Below are 20,744 nucleotides of genomic sequence, written 5' to 3' on the forward strand. Positions count from 1 at the left end.
AGGCGCAACGAGGACGTTGCGTTCTTCAAGTGAGGGTGATTGTAACACCCCACGTTAATTGAAGAGGTCCAGTGATAAGCTTAAATGACTAGTGCTTAAAGGGATTGGAAGTACTACTCATATCAACAAAGTGCACTTTCTTTTATGGTCATCCATGCGAAAGAACTCCAAAGTTAAGCGTGCTTGGCTGGGAGTAGTCTTAGGATGGGTGACCTCATGGGAAGGTTTCCGGGATGTGCATGAGTGAGGACAAAATGCGCTATTAAGGACCCGTGTTGATCTGTTGGCCATGTACACAGCCTGCTGAGCTATCATAAGTAACCGCTCCCGACCCGGTTTGGGCCGGGCTGTTACAGTGGTGGTGCGGCGGCCTGGTGGTGGTATTGGTGACAGTGGCAACGGTGGCAGTGGGGCAGGGGTGAGGGATAGGTGGTAATTATGTACAAAGGAAAGAGTGAGTAAGAGGAAGTGGGAAAGAGAATGCAAGGATAGTGTTAATTTTTTTTATGAAAACGATTCGTTATAAAACGTCGACGACGTTTCGTTACTCATTTTTTTGGGTTATTTAATAGAAATACTCTAAACTATTGGGGTGCTTCTCAAAATACTCTGAATTGTATTTAACTACTAATATACCCAACTATTACATTCTTTTTTTTCACTAAAACAGGTGGAAGGGCTACCTGTCGAACTGGTTTCTTTTTCTTTTTACCCTTCTCTTTCTTTATCTTGTTCCCTTTACTTTATACAAAACACAATTGCTCTCCTCCAAAAGGCCATTAACCATCTGATTCAAGACACCCTAATTTAACTTTGGCAAAGTATGTTTTCCGTATCAGCTATCTAAACTTATTTGATGGCTTTACATGTATTGTCTCACACCATTAGTCCAAAAAAATCTCCGGAATGGCGTTTGCTTCATAATTGAATGAAGAACTGGCTCAAATATCTTAAATGGTACAATAAGAAGACCAAAACGTAGCATTCTAAAGAGACATCAAAATTGACAAAATCAAAGTTTATTCATAAACTATTTTATATGAAATTAAATATATCCCAGAATCGGATTTGCAGCTCAACTGAAAACCAAAAAAATTAAGTTCAAAAATCAGAAGACAAATTCAAATTGGAAATGTCATTAGAAGAAAACCATTTAATTTGCTAAACATCAATATTTGTGGTGATAATGATATGTGTAATGGCTAAGGTTCTAGTCTTAATGGTTAAAGTTTTATTCTTTTCTTGAAAAAAAAGTAAGCATATCAAAGTGAAACAATAAGAGTGAAATTTGCCAAAAAAAAATTAATAAAGAAACCCCCAATTTAAATTGGAAAAAGAAAACTAGAATTCATTATTCATTCCTAGATCCAATATTTGACAACAGCTTCCGTAAAGAACCGAGTTTAATATCACTCTTTCAAGTAGATATGCAAATTCTTAGCCATTTTTGAGGTTTTTTTAACTGTTGTTTGATTGATTGTGTTGTTTATTCAATTATCTGGGTGAAATTGGTGATTTGTTATGTAATTAGGTGTTAATTGGGTATTTGTGTGCTTTTTGATTGATTTTTGGGTAATTTGAATTGGGTTTTTTCTTGGTTTTAGCAAGGAAGCCAATGTTCAGTGCTTTGTACAGGAAGGGAGGAAGATGAAGATCATAGGGAGAAGAGTGAGACTCGTACTTAAATTTACCTGCTATTACAAGTTAATAAAGAGCTAATTGTATTCAAAGCGGAGGGGGTGTAATAGTTGAGTATATTGATAGTTAAATTATAGTTTATACTATTTTGAGAAGCACCCCAATAGTTTGGAGTATTTTCATTATTTATGAAAGGGTAAAATATGAAAAAATAATGACAAAATATCCATCAAAAAAGTAATTTTTGTCATATAAAAGAGCAACTACCATAGAAAAAAAAAAAAAAAAAACAACCACAAATCAGCCATTCGAATCTCCCCGTATCTTATCGAACTTACTACTTCACGTTTTGGGCCAACAAATGTTGCTCTCATATAATGTTGGGCCATTTGACAAGTTCGTCTATCTTTTTGCACACGCAAGCAGTACGCAACGACACATACTTATCGTGGGTTTATCAGTTAGGGTTTTCCGCTCGTTGAATTCTTCACATTTCTGTTTTCTCCTCTTCTTCCCAAAACCCTTAGAAATTTAATTGAACAACCAAAGGTAATTACTAACAGTAGTTCCGTTTGATTGATTGATTGATTGTTAGTTATTGAGAAAATGGCGGGGAAGACTAATAAAGGAAAAAATCGAAAGGGTGCAAATTCATCGAATACCAATTCCAATATCGATGCTTCGCCGTTGCCGGTTTCGTCGGAATCCTCGGAAATTGTTGTTGACAATGTCGACTCTGTAGTTAATGTTGTTGCTGCTAGTGATGAACCGGTTGTTGAAGCAAATGGAGTCGTTGCTGCTGCTGAGGAGGCGGTTTCGGAGGAGCCGCCTTCCGACCCGGTTAATAATAGGCAAGGTAATGATTAATCATTTTGTGTAATTTTTACTCCCTCCGTCCCAATCATTTCTTTACCGTTGATTAAAATACTCGGTATAACCGAATGAATTTATATGAGGAATTGGTTGCTAATGAGCGGAGTGTACAGATGAATTTCATCTTTATCCGGTTTCTGTTAAGACATTTGGTGGCGACAAGCTCGAGCTGCAGGTATGATAAAGCGGAAAAATGGTGTTTTTAACTGTTTATATTATTGAATTTATTAATTAATAATTGAGAATGGTAGTTAGTAACGGTGTGTGTGGTAATTGATGCAGCTGAACCCTGGTGATTCGGTGATGGATGTGAGGCAGTTTCTTCTTGATGCACGGGAGACGTGTTTCTTTACTTGTTATGATTTGTTGTTGCACACGAAAGACGGTGCTGTTCATTCCCTTGAAGATTATAATGAGATTTCTGAAGTTGCTGATATTACTACTGGAGATTGTTCCTTGGAAATGGTTTTTGGTAGGTCACTCCAGACAACTTATCGAATCGAAACAACTTTGAGTACCTTTTATTAGAACATAATTAGGAATGGAATACATTGAATGATCTATATATTATTGAACTACTTCTTATAATCTTACCTCAATATTTGTTCATCTCTTATCAATCCAAACAAGTGGTAGTCAAATAGAGCGAATGTATGGATTTAAGGTAAATTTATCCGTAGCTGCATCCTTTAGTGTAGATGAACTTAACGAAGTGAATATATCAATTGGCGGATGTCATTAATTAGCAGATGACTCATTTGCGCACGTTATCTGCTAGTCCATAGTTGGGCAGCAGTCAGAGTTGACTTCCAAAGTCAAAGAGGAACAATATAAATGGTATAAAAGGAACATTTTGTATGTCCAATATGAGAAAAGCAAATGAAAATTAAATCTTATAACTAGCAAGAGTTATCACTATATTGATGCCGATACCTGGTTTGCAGCTTATTATGATGATAGGTCGGTGCGATTTCATGTTCACCGTACACGGGAGTTGCTTTCTGTTTCAACCATTCATGCTTCACTTTCAACATCTCTTGCTTTGGAGCATGAGAGACTACGTAGTACATCAGAAACCAAACAAGGTTGTAAATTTTGATCCTTTGCTTCATGTTACGGACTGCTTTGTATAACCCGAGTTTTGAATAACGCTTAGTATATTTTTATGGTTGCAGATTCTGTCAATGCAGTTCCGGAAATGGAAGGTTTTGGTTTCATGGAAGACATTACTAGCTGTTTTAGTAAATTGTTTCCTTCTTCCTCAAAAGAGATAAAATGTGTTGAGAGCTTAGTATTCTCATCATTAAACCCTCCCCCTACTCATCGAAGGTGAATTTCGAATCCTCTCTCCATGAGTGTCTGTTCTTATTTTCAATATGGATTACAGTTGCTGTTTGGATGAACTCAACAGGGATCATGATTTTTTAATGTTTTTTAATGTGGTAATTGTTTGATTTGTCAGGCTTGTTGGGGACTTAATTTATTTGGATGTGATAACCCTGGAAGGAAGCAACTTTTGCGTAACAGGAACAACACAAGGGTTTTACGTTAATTCAACTGCAGGAAATTGTTTAGATCCTAAGCCAGCCAAAAGTTCTTTTGAAGCAACAACTCTTATTGGACTCATGCAAAAAATTAGCCCAAAACTTAAGAAAGGTAGAAAATTTCCCAAACTTCAGTTTGCTGTGGGTTGAGATTCTCTTGAGTTGTTATTTAATTCAATATTAGCCAGCCAAAAGTTTTTTTTTTTTTTTTTTTTTTTTTTTTTTGAAGCTTTCAAGGAAATTTTGGAGCAGAAAGCTTCTGCACACCCATTTGAGAATGCTCAGTCTTTTTTGCCTCCAAATTCATGGCTTGCTCCATATCCACCACCTGGTAATGTATACGTTGTCGCTTCTATATGTAAAATTGTGTTATTAATCACCCATTAAATGGGTTGAGTAGCCTTTACATGGTCATTCCATTTTTTTTGTTCTTTTTTAATTGACTTCTTATTTAATTCAATATTAGGTAAAGGCCAAAGGGAAATGTATTCAAAAGAAAAGTTCTATGAGAAGTTTACATTATTGGAGTTTTCTAGAGTTTATAGAGAGATCTTTTGTTGAAAGGCTTAGATTAGTTATATCTCTTTTAAAGTCATCTATTTCTCTACATTTTTCATAGAACCTTTCTATTGATGTTAGGGTGAGTATTCGGATCGATAAGGGTTATGCACAAGTAGACCTACATATTGAGTGTATATAAATAAAGAGTCACAAGTAGCATGGTTTGTATTGAAGCCAATGTGCAGTAAAGAAAAGAAGGAAATGAAGATTTCTGATATAACTTAAAATCTGACGATCTTTTAGGGCTGTTGTTTAAACTCAAGAGGATGTTATGAGTTTGTGAATATGTTCCTGCTTAAGGATTGAGGACTTGTTTGGTTATAGATACCTTTATTATTGAATTGGAAGGTGTTGAAGGATATAAAAATGAATAAATTTGTGTTAATAACTTGTTATTTGTAGACAAGAAATAACAACCAACACATCTTGATTTATTTACCTTGATAGTCAGTTTAATTTGGCTAAGCAACAAAATCATTGAGGTGCATTGCTTATACAAGACTAGTAGTTGAGCGTAAATGTTGATTCTTTTCTTATTCTTGGCCTTCTTCATTGACCTTGAAAGCTCCCTGAGTGGTTATTGTGTTCTGGTATGTACAGTTAGACACTCTTGAAAGATTTATGCATTGCTGATAGTATATTATAAACTCTGGTGTGTCCGGTGTCTATAAACTTTATCCTCTTTGTTTATTCTGCAGGTCATAGTCGTGATGCAGCGAGGGCAGAAAATGCTCTCACCCTTACGTATGGAAGCGAGCTAATTGGCATGCAAAGGGATTGGAATGAAGAGTTGCAGTCTTGCCGAGAGTTTCCTCATACAACTCCTCAGGAAAGGTGCATGCTTATTACGAGTGTTTCTGTGTTAGCATATGAGAATATGTTTCTTACATTTTGACTGTCTGAGCTCATTTTCTCCCCCCAGGATTTTACGTAATAGAGCTCTTTATAAAGTAACTTCTGATTTTGTTGAGGCTGCTATGAATGGTGCTGTTGGAGTTATTAACAAATGCATACCTCCAATCAACCCAACAGACCCTGAATGTTTTCACATGTAAGTATAACTGTAATGATAACCTGAAGAGATAATTCATGTTTTTTTTGGTTGTCATTATTTTTTGGCAGCATTTACATTTTTATAAATTGCTTTCTTGTGAACGTTTATAGATGTACTAACTGAGGAAACAATTGTCTCGTTATTTTCCCGGCTTCCTGTTCTTTGGGTTTGAGCATAGTATGTCTTGATATTGCTGATTGCAATTTGCAACATGTTTGGTTTTGTTGATGATACAATCACTCATTTTCTTTGCACTGAATCATTATAAGTTAATTGCATGGATATATTTGAGTATTGTGTACTCTTTTATATCCTTTTTTTGGTGCTAAACTATCTAGATGGTGCTACATTTTGAGAAAGTTGGAATTTAGATAGAGTTGTGTCTTTTGTAGATAAAATTACTCATGAGAGTAAGCTTATGAATCTAACTTTTCTTTTGTGTAGGTGCACGGTGCACCATCCCTTTGACTTCTTTTTGAATATGGGTGTTAGTGTGTCACCTCCTTGTGCCCTTTAACTGATATTGACTATTTTCTGTCAAATTTTTCTGGAGAGAGTGTAGTCTATTAATATGTTTGAAGCCCACTAACATGAGGTATTGCAGCCTGTGTTTCATTACCTTTATTTTACATGCTTAGCGTATTTTTGAAGATTCTAAAAAGCCATGAATGATTTTTATCTACCTAATTCATCTCTAGGTTCCAGAACAACATTTTTACGACTATAACCAAAATATGCTTTTGGTCATTGATAACGCACTTTCAAAGTTAAACCTAAGATCTACTATGCAAGCGAAAATGTGTGTATAAGGTATATTAAACCTTAGATCGAATATGCATCTTTTGCTAAGTTCATTTCCATGTGTGGAACAAAATCATCACTATTGGGTTGGCCTCGATATTGTGCAAAGAGTTTCGAACTTAGAACAAATTGCAGCCCATTTCCATGATTGTTTTTTTTATCAGAAAACGTCTTTTTGTGCCCACAACCTTCGGTAGGAAGTTTTGAACTTGAAGCTTTTTTTTTTTTTTTTTTTTTTTTTTTTTTTTTTTTTAAGTTTAGGCGTTTTAGAAGCGAGATAGAGAAAAGAATTGACTCATATTGAACACTTGGTTGATGAGTAAATGAGATGTTGTTAGGAATTTTAGAACTTTTTTTTTTTACATTTAGGAGTTCAGAAACGAAATATAGAAAAGCTAGGAGTTAAGAATTGACTTATATATTGAACACTTGGATGTTGAGTAAATAAGATCATAAGAATGAAAGTGAAATTATAAGATTGAACGATAGATAAAGAGAGAAGTAAGAGACTAGGTGGGATAATTGAGTTGGATAATTGTGGTATTTATAGAGTGTTAGGATTATAATAAAATAAAATAAAATAAAATATCTACACTGAATGTTTGCTATGAAAAGACTAGAGCACGGCGTTATAGTTTTGGTTTCCAATATCTATGCACCACTGGGCCGTGTGCCCTTGCTGTGTGGGGTTAATTTGTCTTTTATTTTTCGTATTTTCAAATATACCTGTGCATGAGATGTGCTGTCAGATGGCTAACCTGTCCCATGCATGTAATTTTGAAAAATTCATGTCTGCCTTGGCCACTGTGCCCCCCCCCCTCTCTGCTCATACCGCTGTTGGGTTATGTCATTCCATTCTCCCATTCTCCCATGGTCCCAGTTCCATCTTTAGATACGAGTGCCTATGTTCCTTAAAGTCGCTGATTCCAGAGTGCCAGACTGTCAAAATAATATGTTAATTTTCTTTTAATAAATTTTTCACTTTTTTTTAATGATGATGAATACTAAATTAGTATCTTGATTAATCTTGTGGACACATACTGCATACGTCTGAAGTCTCGTAATTTCTTACTCCTGATCTAACATACCAGATTGCTTTATTATTTTTAACATTGGTTATTGATCCTCTTCTGTTTGTTCCTATTCCAGTTATCACACCATTGATTTACAATTAATGAATCACCTCGTTTCTGGATGGGGGGCAGTGTCACACAATCTTCATCTTTCTTCTTTACCCTTTTTTAAATGTATTTTTCTTACATCCTAATCAGTGGAATATTCTAGTATTTAGAGTTGCTCCATGTGTGTCCATTGATTTCTGTTTTTGCCTTCGCACCTGCTTTTTTGTTTGGTAGTTGGTTGCTCATCAACATCTATATGCTTTTATTAGGTATGTGCACAACAATATATTCTTCAGTTTTGCTGTTGATGCGGACCTCGAGCAGCTTCCTAGGAAGCACAAAACAAATGCTAATGTGAAAAATAACATAACGCCCGTCCAGCATAACTCAAGTGGTAAAATTGTGGATAAACTATCTGATGCAGCAACTGACCTTGGCAATGGGGTTGAATCAAATGGCTCAAGAGTAGAAGATGAGAATGGAGTTGTTATTGAACCCTTTGATGCTCCTGAAGTTCAGTTCGTTGATACTGAGCAAGCTACATACGCTTCTGCAAATAATGACTTGAAAGGCACCAAGGCGTACCAGGAAGCCGATGTTCCAGGATTGTATAATCTTGCAATGGCCATTATTGATTATAGGGGTCACAGAGTAGTTGCCCAGGTGTGATTAGATGTCCTGCTTGTCTATAATTTGCATTTGTCACTCCTGTTTAATTTTTTAATTTTTTTTACCGGCCGTCTTGTAGTTTTTACATCCTTATCTGCCACCACAACCCTATCCCATTCGACTTTTTCGCAACTACAGTCAGGATTTTGAGTTTGTGTGCTACATTTTTGTCTATTTGCATCTGGTTATATTTAGACCCAAGCCTTTCTTAGAGTACACATACTTGGGTTTGAAAACATAATGCGTGTTGGTTATGTTGTATGTTTACTTGCTATCTCTACTTTCTTATTCCTTTGGTTTTATTTTTTTGGTACACGCGCCTCGGAAATCTGCTTGTCTATTTTGTTTTGTTATATAATACCTTGATGAGCCTACTTTTATAACGGGTCTGTTCTTATATTGAAGTGGCTGTCTGCCAAAGCACCTCTTTAGACAATTTTCATTATGGGTCATTCGGATATAACCTTTGCTTATGCCACCGTAAGTGGCAATCTCTGATGCATTTTTGATATCGTTGCTTGTATTATCCTTTAGCCTATTTTAATACCCATTGTTAATTTTGCTTTTTCAGAGTGTTTTGCCTGGCATCCTTCAAGGTGATAAATCGGACTCCCTTTTATATGGTTCTGTGGATAATGGGAAAAAGATTTGCTGGAATGAAGGTTTTCATTGCAAGGTGAGAAACGGTGTCTGACCTCTTAAATCAGTGATCACATCTTAATTGTTGTGGTTCCTTTGATTTTTTCGTGATTTGTGGCTTATGCTAAATTTTTATAATAGCGCTGCCTTGTTGAATTGGCACATTTTATACAGTGGAATTAGAGAGAAGCCTTTGTTGTGTGGCATGTTTCGCATAATCCAACCCTTTTTACTTTACTGTCAGGCTTCTGTGTGGTTGTTGTTTTCCTCCTATTACTAATTTCTTATTTGAGACCATTGTATGGTTCTCAAATCTCAATTGTGAAGTTACCTAAGTCATTTTATTACCACAAAATTATCATTTTGTTACGTTGGGGATGCATCCGCTTTAAGTATAACCTCTACAATGATCTAAAGTGTCACCAACTGTCACCATATTATGTAAGTCATGCTTGCTGGATTTTTGATGTGTAGTTTTGGAAGTCTGGACATCAATTTCACTCCATGCTCTACCTTGTTAGAGTTAAGTGTGCTATTGTGCACACAGCACACTTAACGTTTCTTTTCATTAGTTTTCTATTGGAGATGCCCTTGCCAATAAAATTGACTTCCTGTTTCAAGTAGTTACTTATGCTTAGTTGCTTATGCTCAATACAATAAACTTTGTTGTGATCATTGATCTTTTATTGAATGTGTCAACTCGTGTTTGCGACTAGAGATTCTTGGCACGCTGACCCACGACCCTCTCCAGCTTGTTTCGAATGGGCAATCCATCACTAGCATTTGTTCACAATGTCTGTGTTCTTGCCGCGAAGCGAGGCAAGCGTGCACATTAAGTTCTGTCTCAAAGAAGGAACTGTTACATAGTGCTATAGTGCGCATCCAGCAAATCTTTCTATTTTTTTGGAAACTTTGTAGAACTGCTTTAGTAACTACTTGTAGTTAATAGTGAGACTTGTTGCGATGGTAGGTATTGGAGGCTGCGAAGCGGCTTCACTTGAAAGAGCACAGTGTATCTGATGAGCATGGAAATGTATTCAAACTAGCTGCACCTGTGGAATGTAAGGGTATTGTGGGTAGTGATGACAGGTGATAACTTCAACTTACTGCTCTTCTGATATTGATTGTTTCTGCTAGTTTTACTCGTGATTAATTCGTGTTCTTGTCCAAGGGAAATTATTAGCTCTCCATTCTTATTTTCACATTCTCGTTTTCCATCTTAATAGAGCGTAAGACTTAGTGTTATTAGGTTTTTTGAACATGATGGAATCAGACAATTATACTTACCAGAGTTTGTGCATGCATCTACAAAACTTTTAGGTGAGTATAGAAGAACAACAACTTGGGGTTAATTGTTTTCCTTGTAGTTCTGTTTAATTAACAAATTTAACTATGATTAAATTCTCGGGATTTCTTCATTAACCGACGATTATACCTCAGTGTACATAGTTATTATGCAACAACTTGGAGTTAACCGTGTGTATTGTATGTAAAAATCTCTCTTCTGGATTTTCAATAATCTTTGGATAGCAGTGCGTCACATTTCAGCTGACCATAGTATGACTATTTTCCTGTGGTGAACGTGACTACTTTTCTTCATTCACCATTTCTGATTCTCTTCTTTTAACATTTTCCAATGATAGGCATTATCTTCTGGATTTAATGAGAGTTACTCCACGTGATGCAAATTATACCGGTCCGAGATCTCGCTTTTGTATATTGAGGCCTGAGCTTATTAGCGCTTTTTGCCAAGTGAGTCAACACCATAATCTGCAATACAATTAAAAGGGTCTCTGTTGGCCTTTTCTAATCCGCTTTTTATTCATAAACTGTGAAGAAGGTTGAAGCTGCAAAACGGTCAAGTTCTGAATCAAATTGTGATGAAAAAGATTGTTTAGCCTTTGAAGCATCAAATGGTGGTGTAAATGCTGATATGGATGTACAAACTGTCTCATGCGTACTAGTAACTTCTGATAGCCAAGTAAGTGCCTATTTGCTATGCCAACTTTACGTGACTTCAAAGTTTTGTTCGATTAAAAATCATTATGCCAACTTTACGTGACTAAAGTTTAGCCTCAGAAAGTCTGAAGCATCAAATGATCGCTTCTTGTCATCTTTTTTATTCGATTAAAAATCATTATGCATGTGCCGTTGCAATGTATTTTTCTCAAGTGCAATGTTTGGTTAGCGCGAAAGTAGTAAATTAGCCCCTTAACTTAGTCTAATCGTGAGATTCAACCCCTTAAGTTCAAATTGGGGTGTTTAAGCCCCTTAACTTTTGCAAAAAGTGAAATTATGCCCCATATCAAAATCTCATGAGAAATTCATTTTCTCATATCGTAAAAACCGAAATTAGTTATGTTTTATTTAAAAAAAAAGATCAAATTTTTAAAATGTAAATAAATTATGTTTTTAAATTCTAAAAAAAATGAATATTTTTATTTTATTTTATATTTTTTGAGAAAATTATTAAAACATTTCTTTGCTACGTAAGAAAGCTTTATACAACTAAAATCTGGCACATATATTTTTAGAGTATTCAACTTTTTTTCAAAAACAAAAAAAAAAATTATATACTGTATATTTTTTAAGGAATTGTAATCAGTTTTAGGAAAATTATTTAGTTATTTTATAAAATTTAAATATGTTTTTTTATAAAATAATTTAAAATCTTCTCTAATTGATGTTAATTCATTTTAGATTATGATTTCATTTGTTAATTTTTTTTTTGAATTTTGATTGTATATTTTGTAACAAGTATAATCAATTCCACTTTTTATATATGATATATTGAATTTCTCATGAGATTTTGGATAAGGGGTTTAATTTCACCTTTTATATAACTTATGGGCCTAATCACTACATTCTAAACTTAAGGGGTTTAATTTCACAATCAGGCAAAGTAATGGGGCTCAATTACCACTTTCGTGGTTTTGTTAGCGAGGGAAGCATTTTCACTTTTGAACCTGGATTACTTGCTCTTTCATGAAAAGATCACTAGAAGTTGTGGAGGTTGTATGGGGGAGGAAGATAGCCAAATATTTTTGTTGTACTAGAGATTTAGTGGGTGGAGAAAAAGCTAGAGGAATAGCTCATCATTTATAATGACTGGTAGAATTTTCTAGGATAATTGAGCAAGTTATCAACATTACGCTTTTGGTAAGTATTAGGTGTGCCTATTAGATAAGTATTATAACATGATGCCTCCGTTGAACTTTGACGCTTCATTTGCTTTTCTATAAGCATCAATCTCCTTACCTCCTGCTCATTTCAACAAGCATTTCTTCTATATCTCGTTGATAATGGAAGTTTCCAAATTTGGAATTCGCATTAACCACCTTAAAAGTGTCATCAATTGCATCATGTTTATTTTTTACCTAGCATATTTGTGACAAAACTCATGTAGAGTATGGAATTGTCAATTTCTGTTGTCTTTGGGAACTTGTATTCTCGTATCATTGTTTCAAAGAGACAGAAGTAATCAGGACAGAGTCATGCATTGATATTGATTATTGGGAGATGTAATCATCCATTTGAAATTGAACATGGTTAGATGATAATTGGTGCATAGTATTGAGAGCGTGAAGACATATTTGCATGACCACTTTATTTGCTATTTGTGTTCAGCTATATACTTATTTTAGCGCGACGTTTTATGGTGCAATGATATGCAAATGACTCGCAAAGCCCTCGAGGGTCTGATTGCCCGGGCTTATTATTGAATCAAAATGAATGGTCCATCCAATGAGACTGTTTGTTTTTCTCTTCCTGTTTAATTTTTTTTTTCCCATTAGAATGGAGATGCATCTTTTTACAAGATCGTGTTTCTTGATGTTTAGCTCTTGCTGCTTTCTGCAGGATATTTCTGAAGAAGAGGGTAAAGCTACTGCTAAAGATTATTTATCTACTACCACTGAAACAAGTGATGTAATAAGTTTCAATCCAAATGTATTCACGGAGTTCAAGTTAGCTGGGTCCCCTGAAGTGAGTTTTGCTACATTCTGATGGCTGATTATTTTGTATCAGTAGTCTATCTAAATGAGATAAAAGTCACTAATTGTCAGTTTGTTTTCAGGATATAGCGGCAGATGAAAGTAGTGTGAAGGAGCCAAGTTTGTACCTCACAGATGTTGTGCTGCCAACATTTATACAGGATCTATGCAAACTTGAAGTATCACCAATGGATGGCCAGACTTTAACTGAACAACTTCATACTCATGGGATTAATGTCCGATATATTGGAAAAGTAAGCGCATTTGCTGACATAATAGTAATTAGTTTACGATTTCTAGGTGTTAAAAGTGAGTAACAGCTAACTTTTTGTGATATGGTTTGAGAAATGCATTACACTCAGCTCAGCAGAGAGTTCTTGTGTTTGTAAATTTTTAAAGTAGCTGAGGAATTGTGTTTTACTGTGCGGATGTTGCTCCTTTATTTAATGGTGTAATAAAGAGTTGATATGACAGGTTTAAGTTCACTTGAAGCATTAGTGAAATACAGTACTACGTATTTCCCTTGGAATTTTTGCGATAACTATGACGGTGAACTATGAACTATGAATCGATAGTTGGTCCTCTATTTTTGTTCAAGATGCCCCGTCTAGAAATTTTTTGAGGTGGTCATTTTTTATTTGTTAGCACTTATGAGGTTTTCCTGGTCCTTGTTTACTGTGACATCAGTTAAAAAATTGAATAAGTAATTTAGTTTTATCATTTTGTGATTCTTTGATTAGGTAGCTGAAGGTACAAAACATATGCCTCATCTTTGGGACATCTTTGTTAACGAGATTGCAGTTAGGTCTGCAAAGCACTTGCTGAAGGTAATATTTCCGTGCTTATGTTTTATGCTACCTTTGTCTTGAAGCGCAAATTTAAGTCATGAGGTTACTTATTCACAATTCGATAATTCCCATAAAAGGGCAAGTACTAGGGAAAAACATATGAAATTGAAATTTATCATCTCAGATTTTCTCTATTTTGTACTCAACATTTTGGAATTACTATGTTACGTAGAACATCTTCTGCGATGTAACAAATATAAATGTCAACCACTTCATATACCATGAAATCATGAATGATAGGGAGTATGTTTCTAGTGTTAATTCTACGGTATTGTAGGATGTCCTGAGAGATACAGAGGAACATGAAGTTGGTCCTGCTATATCACATTTCTTCAATTGTTTCTTTGGAGATGTTCAAACTGTTCCGGAAAAAACCAGCAGCAACGTCTTGCTGCGCCGATCTCACAAGAAGGTGAGCCACTTTGGAGATTTTGGTTTCACTTTTATTTGTCTATTAGTTTCAGTATTTACTTTTCTCTTTGAGCAAGAATTCAGGACTTGGTATAAATGTTTTTATGATTATATTTCTCTCTACTTAGGCCCTGTTCTTTTGGACTTCAAGTTGCTGAACTGAACTGAACTTATAGGAGCTGAACTGAACTTATAGGAAGTGAACTGAACTGAATTGAACTTATAAGAGCTGAACTGAACTGAACTTATAGAAATTGAGCTGAACTTATAAGAGCTGAACTGAACTTATAGAAGTCGAACTGTAATTATAAAAATTTTGGGTTTTATGTAAGTTAATTTTGTATATAAGAGCTGAACTGAACTTATATGAGCTGAACATAGTACATTTTTTTTCTAACCATCTATTTCCATATTATCATCCTCGTCACTTTCATGTTCATCTTCATTTTCACTTGCATCATCGAATCCATTTGTCTCGCCAAATGTCTTTTACTATGTTATTTCGTACCTTGTACATAGCTTATTTAGCTTCCTTCGCTTACACTAATTTGTTAGATGTTAGATGTAGAAGAAGATAACAGGTAGTATGTGTTTGACTATTTTACTTACACTAATTTGTGTGGATGTAGTTACTGCGTGAGTGTTTTTTTTTTTTTTTTTTTTATAGAATAATGTGCATAGGATAATTTTAATATTGGATTTTTTTGCATTGATTTTAATGAAAAGCGTACTATTTTTTTTAATTCATCAATATTAAAAAACGGGTATGAATTTATAGTTAGTATAAGTTGTATGAACTTGTCTAAACTGAACTTATAGGAGCTGAACTTAACTTAACGTATAGGAGCTGAACTTAACTTCTTAACTTAACGTATAGGAGCTGAACTGAACTTATAAGAGCTGAACTTAACTTATAGGAACTGAACTGAACTTAAAGAGGCAAATAGAAGTCCAAAAGAACATGGCCTTACTGTTTTTTTTGAAACTCACTAGCAGGCAGGAAATCAAAAGGCAACGAGGGGAAAAAACAGGTCGAAGAATGGAGCATTTGCCAGAACAAATTTGTCTTCCTATTTGGGCTTGTGCTCTGAAAGATTATGGTCTGAAATTGTGGAATTCGCTAAATTCAAATATCAGGTACATCTGGGATGTTTGTTTGACTTTGCTCTTCACCTTTCGGTCATTGCCAAAGAATGTAGTTTGTTTTACAATTGTAACTGTAATATACTTTTTGTTTTGTAGTTTGATTTGCCAGAGGATTTAAGGACTCGGGTCAGGAAAGTTTCAGTGATTCGCAATCTCTGCAAGAAGGTAACTACGATAAATCCAACCTTAGGATTAAACTGTTGTATTAAATAGGTAGTGTTTAATTTGGGTTGCTGTGGCGAGCTAGTAAAAATTGTGTATCGTCCTATGTCATAATGAATGTATGTCAGGTTGGTGACATGAAATAGATATGTGGTTGTTATTCAGATACTGTGTTCAATACTGCTGAATAAATCATCTGAACTTGCCAGAAGTATCTGGTCTTAGCTTATAGAGGGATCTGGTGGCAAATTGAAGAAGAGTGACATCATTTATGATAATATATTACAAGCATGGAGCTGGGGGTTCTACGACTATATTTCCTATCCAATGATTTATCCTACCATGTAGCTACATTATCTTTTTACTCCCCTAACAATCTAAGTGACTAAGGATGCTGTTTAGACATATCACATAGGGTCGTACACATGATCTTAAGTTCCCAATGTCTTTTTTTTTCCTTTTCGCTTGTGAATTGTCCTATTTTGGTTTTTGGTTGTATTTTCCGCAAATCTTCTCCTTGAATGATATATCTGTAATTATACCAAACTGTTAGGACTGGCTGTGTGGATTGTTTGTTCATTTGGAATTGAGGCTGACTGATCCACTTCTTGGTCTTATTGTCAGATTGGCGCAAGTCTGGCAGCTCGCAAGTATGATCTTGGTGCGGCATTACCTTTCCTAACATCAGATGTAGTGGATCTGCAACCTGTGGTGAAACATTCAGTTCCTGTATGTTCAGAAACGAAAGATCTTATTGATACCGGAAAGGTTCAGTTGGCGGAGGTATGTCACGTTCCTTCAACTTAGAAGCATATCGTTGTGCTTTGGTGATTGCATTCCAAGTCCATGGGGGTGACTGGTTGTGTCATTCCTTAAGTCTCTATTCAGTTGTTACAATTATGCTCTTGCCATCATAGCCCTTTCCTTTGCCACCTCTCCCATACATCACTAGCGCCTACTATGCCTCCCTTTCTGTGCCCTCTCCTTCCTTTTTGTACCTTCCACCTCTCATTTCAACCTCACTCACATGCTCTGTAATGATCATTTCGCCCCCTCCCCCCTTCTTCGTCAGCTACTCTTGTGAATGGTGGAGGAATCTGCTGGTATGATATTGCTTGTACATAACATTTCTGTTTATCAGGCATATTGAAAACTCAAACATTGCTTGTAATGAAGACTAGTTAAAACTACACTAACAATTGACAGTTCTGTTTTCTCTAGGGAAGACTGAGTGAAGCATATACATCATTTTCAGAGGCATTTTCTACCCTGCAGCAGGTACACATACTTTCTGCTCTATTCTTAAGTGTGTGAATTTTGGTATTTCACTTTTACGGCTTCTAAGGTGGTTATGATGTTTTGTAGGTGACTGGCCCAATGCATAGAGAAGTTGCTAACTGCTGCAGGTAAATTACTTAATATTGAGTGCATAATTGCAACTAGAAACAATTTAGGTTTTAGCGGGGAAGTAACTCATTAGGATGTTCAAGTTTGAAAGAACAAGAGATAGCTCAAGTGGTAAGAGCTCTCTTACTCCAACCATGAGCCATGAGGTCGGGGGTTCGATTCTTACTCGCGACATAGTGTGCTCATTTGAAGCAAAAAAGAAAAATTGATGATCAAGTTTGACATATCATGTCTTAGTATCTAATGTGTTTTCTCCAGATTTGTCTTAAGCCTTGACACCTATTTTCCCCATTTTAATTTTTGACATTTCGTTTTATTTTGCTTCCCTATTCTCTTTTTTTTCTTTTCCATTGTTTCACCTGGAATTGCTGATTAAGACAATGATCCCTAGAATCCTTGTAGCTGGCCCCAATCATTTTGGCATTAACGGCTCTGTTAATAATTTTCAAAGACTGGTAATTGACTCGTTCGGGCTCCTTGTACTACTGGCGATTCTTGGTCAACTTTTAGGATTCAATACCCTCTTGTTATTTTTATTTTTCGGGTTTGGAAATAATACGTAACCTTTACACATTTCTTTTCGGCTTGGCTATGGCTTTTTATTTTGTTGGCATTGGATATTAATGGTTGTAGTTGAGTATTTTCAGGCTAATCAATCTTTTCTTTGTAAGGTACCTTGCAATGGTTCTATATCATGCTCAAGATTTGGGTGGAGCCATCATGCAGCAACACAAAGAGCTTATTATCAATGAACGCTGTCTTGGTTTGGATCATCCTGATACAGCTCACAGGTGATTTCTCTAACGTGTTGTGTACTTCAAGGGGAATTTTATTCTCTTAGTTCTTCATCATATTAACCATACTAGTATACTACTGTAGAATTTGGTTGCTATTCTTACTTTTCCTTGTTCCATGCAGCTATGGCAACATGGCTCTCTTCTATCACGGCCTCAACGAAACGGAGCTTGCATTACATCACATGTCTAGGGCATTGCTTCTTTTGAGCTTGTCCTCTGGGTCTGATCATCCTGATGTTGCTGCAACTTTCATTAACATTGCAATGATGTATCAAGATGCTGAGAATATGGGTACAGCTCTGAGATACCTGCAAGAAGCTTTAACGAAGAATAAGAGGCTTCTCGGTGAGGAGCATGTTCAGACTGCCGTCTGTTATCATGCGTTGGCTATTGCTTTTAATAGTATGGAAAACTACAAACTTTCTCATCAGGTGTGTTGTTTTCTCTAGTAAAGCACTACAAATTTTTTTTGAAGCACTTTTTTAATGTACATTTTCTTTTGTTTTACAGCATGAAAAGAAAACGCATGAAATACTCTTGAAACAGCTTGGTGAGGATGACTTGAGGACTCGTGACTCGCATGAATGGATGAATAGGTTTAAGATGCGCGAGCTTCAGGTTGCGACATCTTTTCATTGGATGAGTTAGCTCCAGCTAGTAGCTGCAAGTTTTTGTAGCACTAGTTATGTGAATATTATTTTCAATTATTCTGGTTGGATACCTTATGTTTGTTCTCTTGTGGCAAATTAACTTTCAGAAAAAAAAGACTCAAGCTCTTGTTGAGCCAGCTCATGTTGACCCAGTTATCTGGAAGGTAAACTCTAAACTCTCGATTTCTGGGCAGTACTCTTTGATTCCTTTCCTTGTGATTTTCATCTTTAATTTTTTGTTTTGCTCTAGTAAAATTGTTTCCAATAAGATGTCTTGACGATGCTTCATCTGTTATCTTCTTCATTTGATTGTTGAGATGGACATCAATAAAGTCTCTTGTATTGAAAAACAATTTGTCTCGCCACAAGACACTTGCACTCTTGCAGGTAAATAATTGAAAAGTGTAGTAACTGACCGTGACACGTAGTGTAGTATGTGAGATTGGGTTATTTAGTCCTACTATCTAAAGTGTGTTGGGTTATGTTTGTGAGAAGAATAGCAAAAACTAAAATTCTGCCGCCATCTTACCATCAAGGTGCGATTTTGTTAATCTTGATAGGAGTTTCAGGCTGCCGTTTTGGCTAGAGGGTCAGGTTCTGGTATTTCAGTGAACAGTGCTCGAGCTGCAGCTGTTCTCAAGAAGAAAGCTTCAACAAAGGGTAACTCGAAACGCTCTTCCCACCGTAGTCAACTATCGAATGCGACCTCTAAATATGAGGAGCAAGTGCATATGAACGTAAACCAACAAACGGTTCAGACTACAGAAGATTCAAGCAACCTGGCCCATCAGATACCAGAAAACGAAGCCCCTTTTGGTTTAGGAAAAGGGTTGGGCTCGTTGGATTCTAACAGTCAACCGTCGAAATCTTAAGTTATGAATTGGGATCTCAAGCTAACTTGCTTCTGAGAACGACAATTGATACTTTGTTGACAAGCTGGTAAGTTCCATCGTGGCTTTACAATTTTTTGATGGAGAAATATGGCAGTGACCTATTGATCCAAGCTCTTTCTTTGTGTACTAACTATTCCCAATAAAGTTGACAATAGTGAATTAATTTTGACGATTGAAACAATTGCTGATTTTTTTAAAGGTGATTTCATTTTTTTTTGGAAACCATGAATGGAGTTCTCTTTTCATCCAGTAGTTTGACTGGCTGGTTGTTAAGCATTCAAATAAAGTCCAGCTTCTGTAGTTAGTGTACTCCCAAATCCCGCGTTCACCTATAAATTTTAGGAAAACTTGATTGAAAAAAATTGAAGACGAAGATTCTTCCGGTCAGTTCTATGTTTTGACTTTCGAGTAATCACCAAATTATTCTTTTACTTTTGATTTGATTTCAGGCCATAGGTAATGCCGTAATGGTTATATAATCCCTTCTATAGTTAAGAGGTAGTCTGCCACCACCGCTAACCCAACAACATTCCTACACTTGTACCATCAACCTTGCTTCACCACCACATTTCTCGGTAAGTTCTACCATCAGTTTGCACTCACTACCACCTCTCAGCACACATTGTATCACGATTCGCCATACAACTCTCTTATCTTTGCTGCCTCTAATCAGTCTAATGGGTTGCTAAAATTCCCTCCCAAACTCCCTTCTCATAGTTCTCCGTTTCTCACCACTCCATCTTCTTGAAAGATCATAGATCCATATTAGACTCTCTAATAAAAATTAAATTATTTCATAATTTGTCATTTAGGTGATCTATGTAACATGTATGCTAATATGAAAACATAAAAATGAAAGTATAAGGAAAAATAATTTCCTTACATTGATTTTGTGGTAAAAAGGGCACAAACTAGTTCACCTTACTAGCTTGTTCTTGAGCTTATACCAAATGGATGATCCTCCTTACAAATCATCAAAGAGAAGATCTTGCACCCAAGAACTTACCCAAAAATAATAAGTATTTAACTAGAAACTTGTTAATATTATACCCTTGATAATATTTTAATATTACTAACTCTCTTAGTAAATATTAATATGAATACTAACAATTTTAGTAGAGATGTGTATTATTTTTAGAGAGAACAAGACCAAAATAATTTACATGCAAATTGTAAGTGAATGATAAAAAGAACAACAATTTGGTCTTTAAGGGAAGGGAAAACCGGGTGGGGTGGAGTGTTAGGCTCTGTTTGGTAAAACTAATCGAAAAAATGGAATCAAAACACTGAAAAGGTAGTGGCGAGAAGGTAAATGGCGAAACACGAGAAGGTAACTGATAAGGTAGCTGAAAATTGGGAACTGATAAGGTAACTGTTATATAAAAAAAATGTTTGGCAAACTAACTGAAAAAGTAACTGATTTTGATGAAATGACGTAAAAACTCGAATTCTCTCTTAAAATAATTGACTAACCTTTTAGTCTCTACAAATCAAGGGACTAAATAAATTGTATCTCATACAATTAATTAGTTGTCTAT

The 20,744-nt window shown here is 35.6% G+C and overlaps 1 protein-coding gene across 8 annotated transcripts; it reads left to right on the forward strand.

The window, feature by feature from the left end:
- The first annotated feature begins 2,029 nt into the window (after positions 1-2,029).
- Positions 2,030-19,428, forward strand: LOC141627327 (clustered mitochondria protein-like). Of its 8 annotated transcripts, none has more exons than XM_074440642.1 (28): positions 2,030-2,494; positions 2,625-2,686; positions 2,794-2,983; positions 3,456-3,596; positions 3,687-3,840; positions 3,974-4,167; positions 4,285-4,386; positions 5,315-5,450; positions 5,539-5,667; positions 7,862-8,255; positions 8,833-8,937; positions 9,871-9,989; positions 10,544-10,652; positions 10,741-10,881; positions 12,759-12,884; positions 12,976-13,146; positions 13,633-13,719; positions 14,018-14,152; positions 15,148-15,288; positions 15,394-15,462; positions 16,084-16,242; positions 16,681-16,737; positions 16,825-16,865; positions 17,538-17,657; positions 17,785-18,094; positions 18,174-18,281; positions 18,421-18,477; positions 18,874-19,428. In XM_074440642.1, the coding sequence occupies exons 1-28, from the start codon at positions 2,245-2,247 to the stop codon at positions 19,183-19,185; spliced, it is 4,119 nt and encodes a 1,372-aa protein (XP_074296743.1). In that variant the 5' UTR covers positions 2,030-2,244; the 3' UTR covers positions 19,186-19,428. The 8 variants fall into 8 exon arrangements, with proteins under 8 accessions (XP_074296743.1, XP_074296747.1, XP_074296740.1 ...); XM_074440639.1 differs by having other exon boundaries at positions 2,053-2,494; positions 10,738-10,881; positions 15,145-15,288; XM_074440640.1 differs by having other exon boundaries at positions 2,053-2,494; positions 10,738-10,881.
- Positions 19,429-20,744: the final 1,316 nt, after the last annotated feature.

This window comes from Silene latifolia, chromosome Y (assembly GCF_048544455.1).
Source record: "Silene latifolia isolate original U9 population chromosome Y, ASM4854445v1, whole genome shotgun sequence".
Taxonomy (NCBI): Eukaryota; Viridiplantae; Streptophyta; class Magnoliopsida; order Caryophyllales; family Caryophyllaceae; genus Silene; species Silene latifolia.

Coding starts and splice junctions, on each gene's coding strand:
- LOC141627327 (XM_074440639.1), top strand. CDS start 2,245: ATGGCGGGGAAGACTAATAAAGGAAAAAATCGAAAGGGTGCAAATTCA. Junction 8,256..8,832: donor GTCACAGAGTAGTTGCCCAG/GTGTGATTAGAT, acceptor TTGCTTTTTCAG/AGTGTTTTGCCTGGCATCCT. Junction 10,653..10,737: donor TTATTAGCGCTTTTTGCCAA/GTGAGTCAACAC, acceptor TAAACTGTGAAG/AAGGTTGAAGCTGCAAAACG.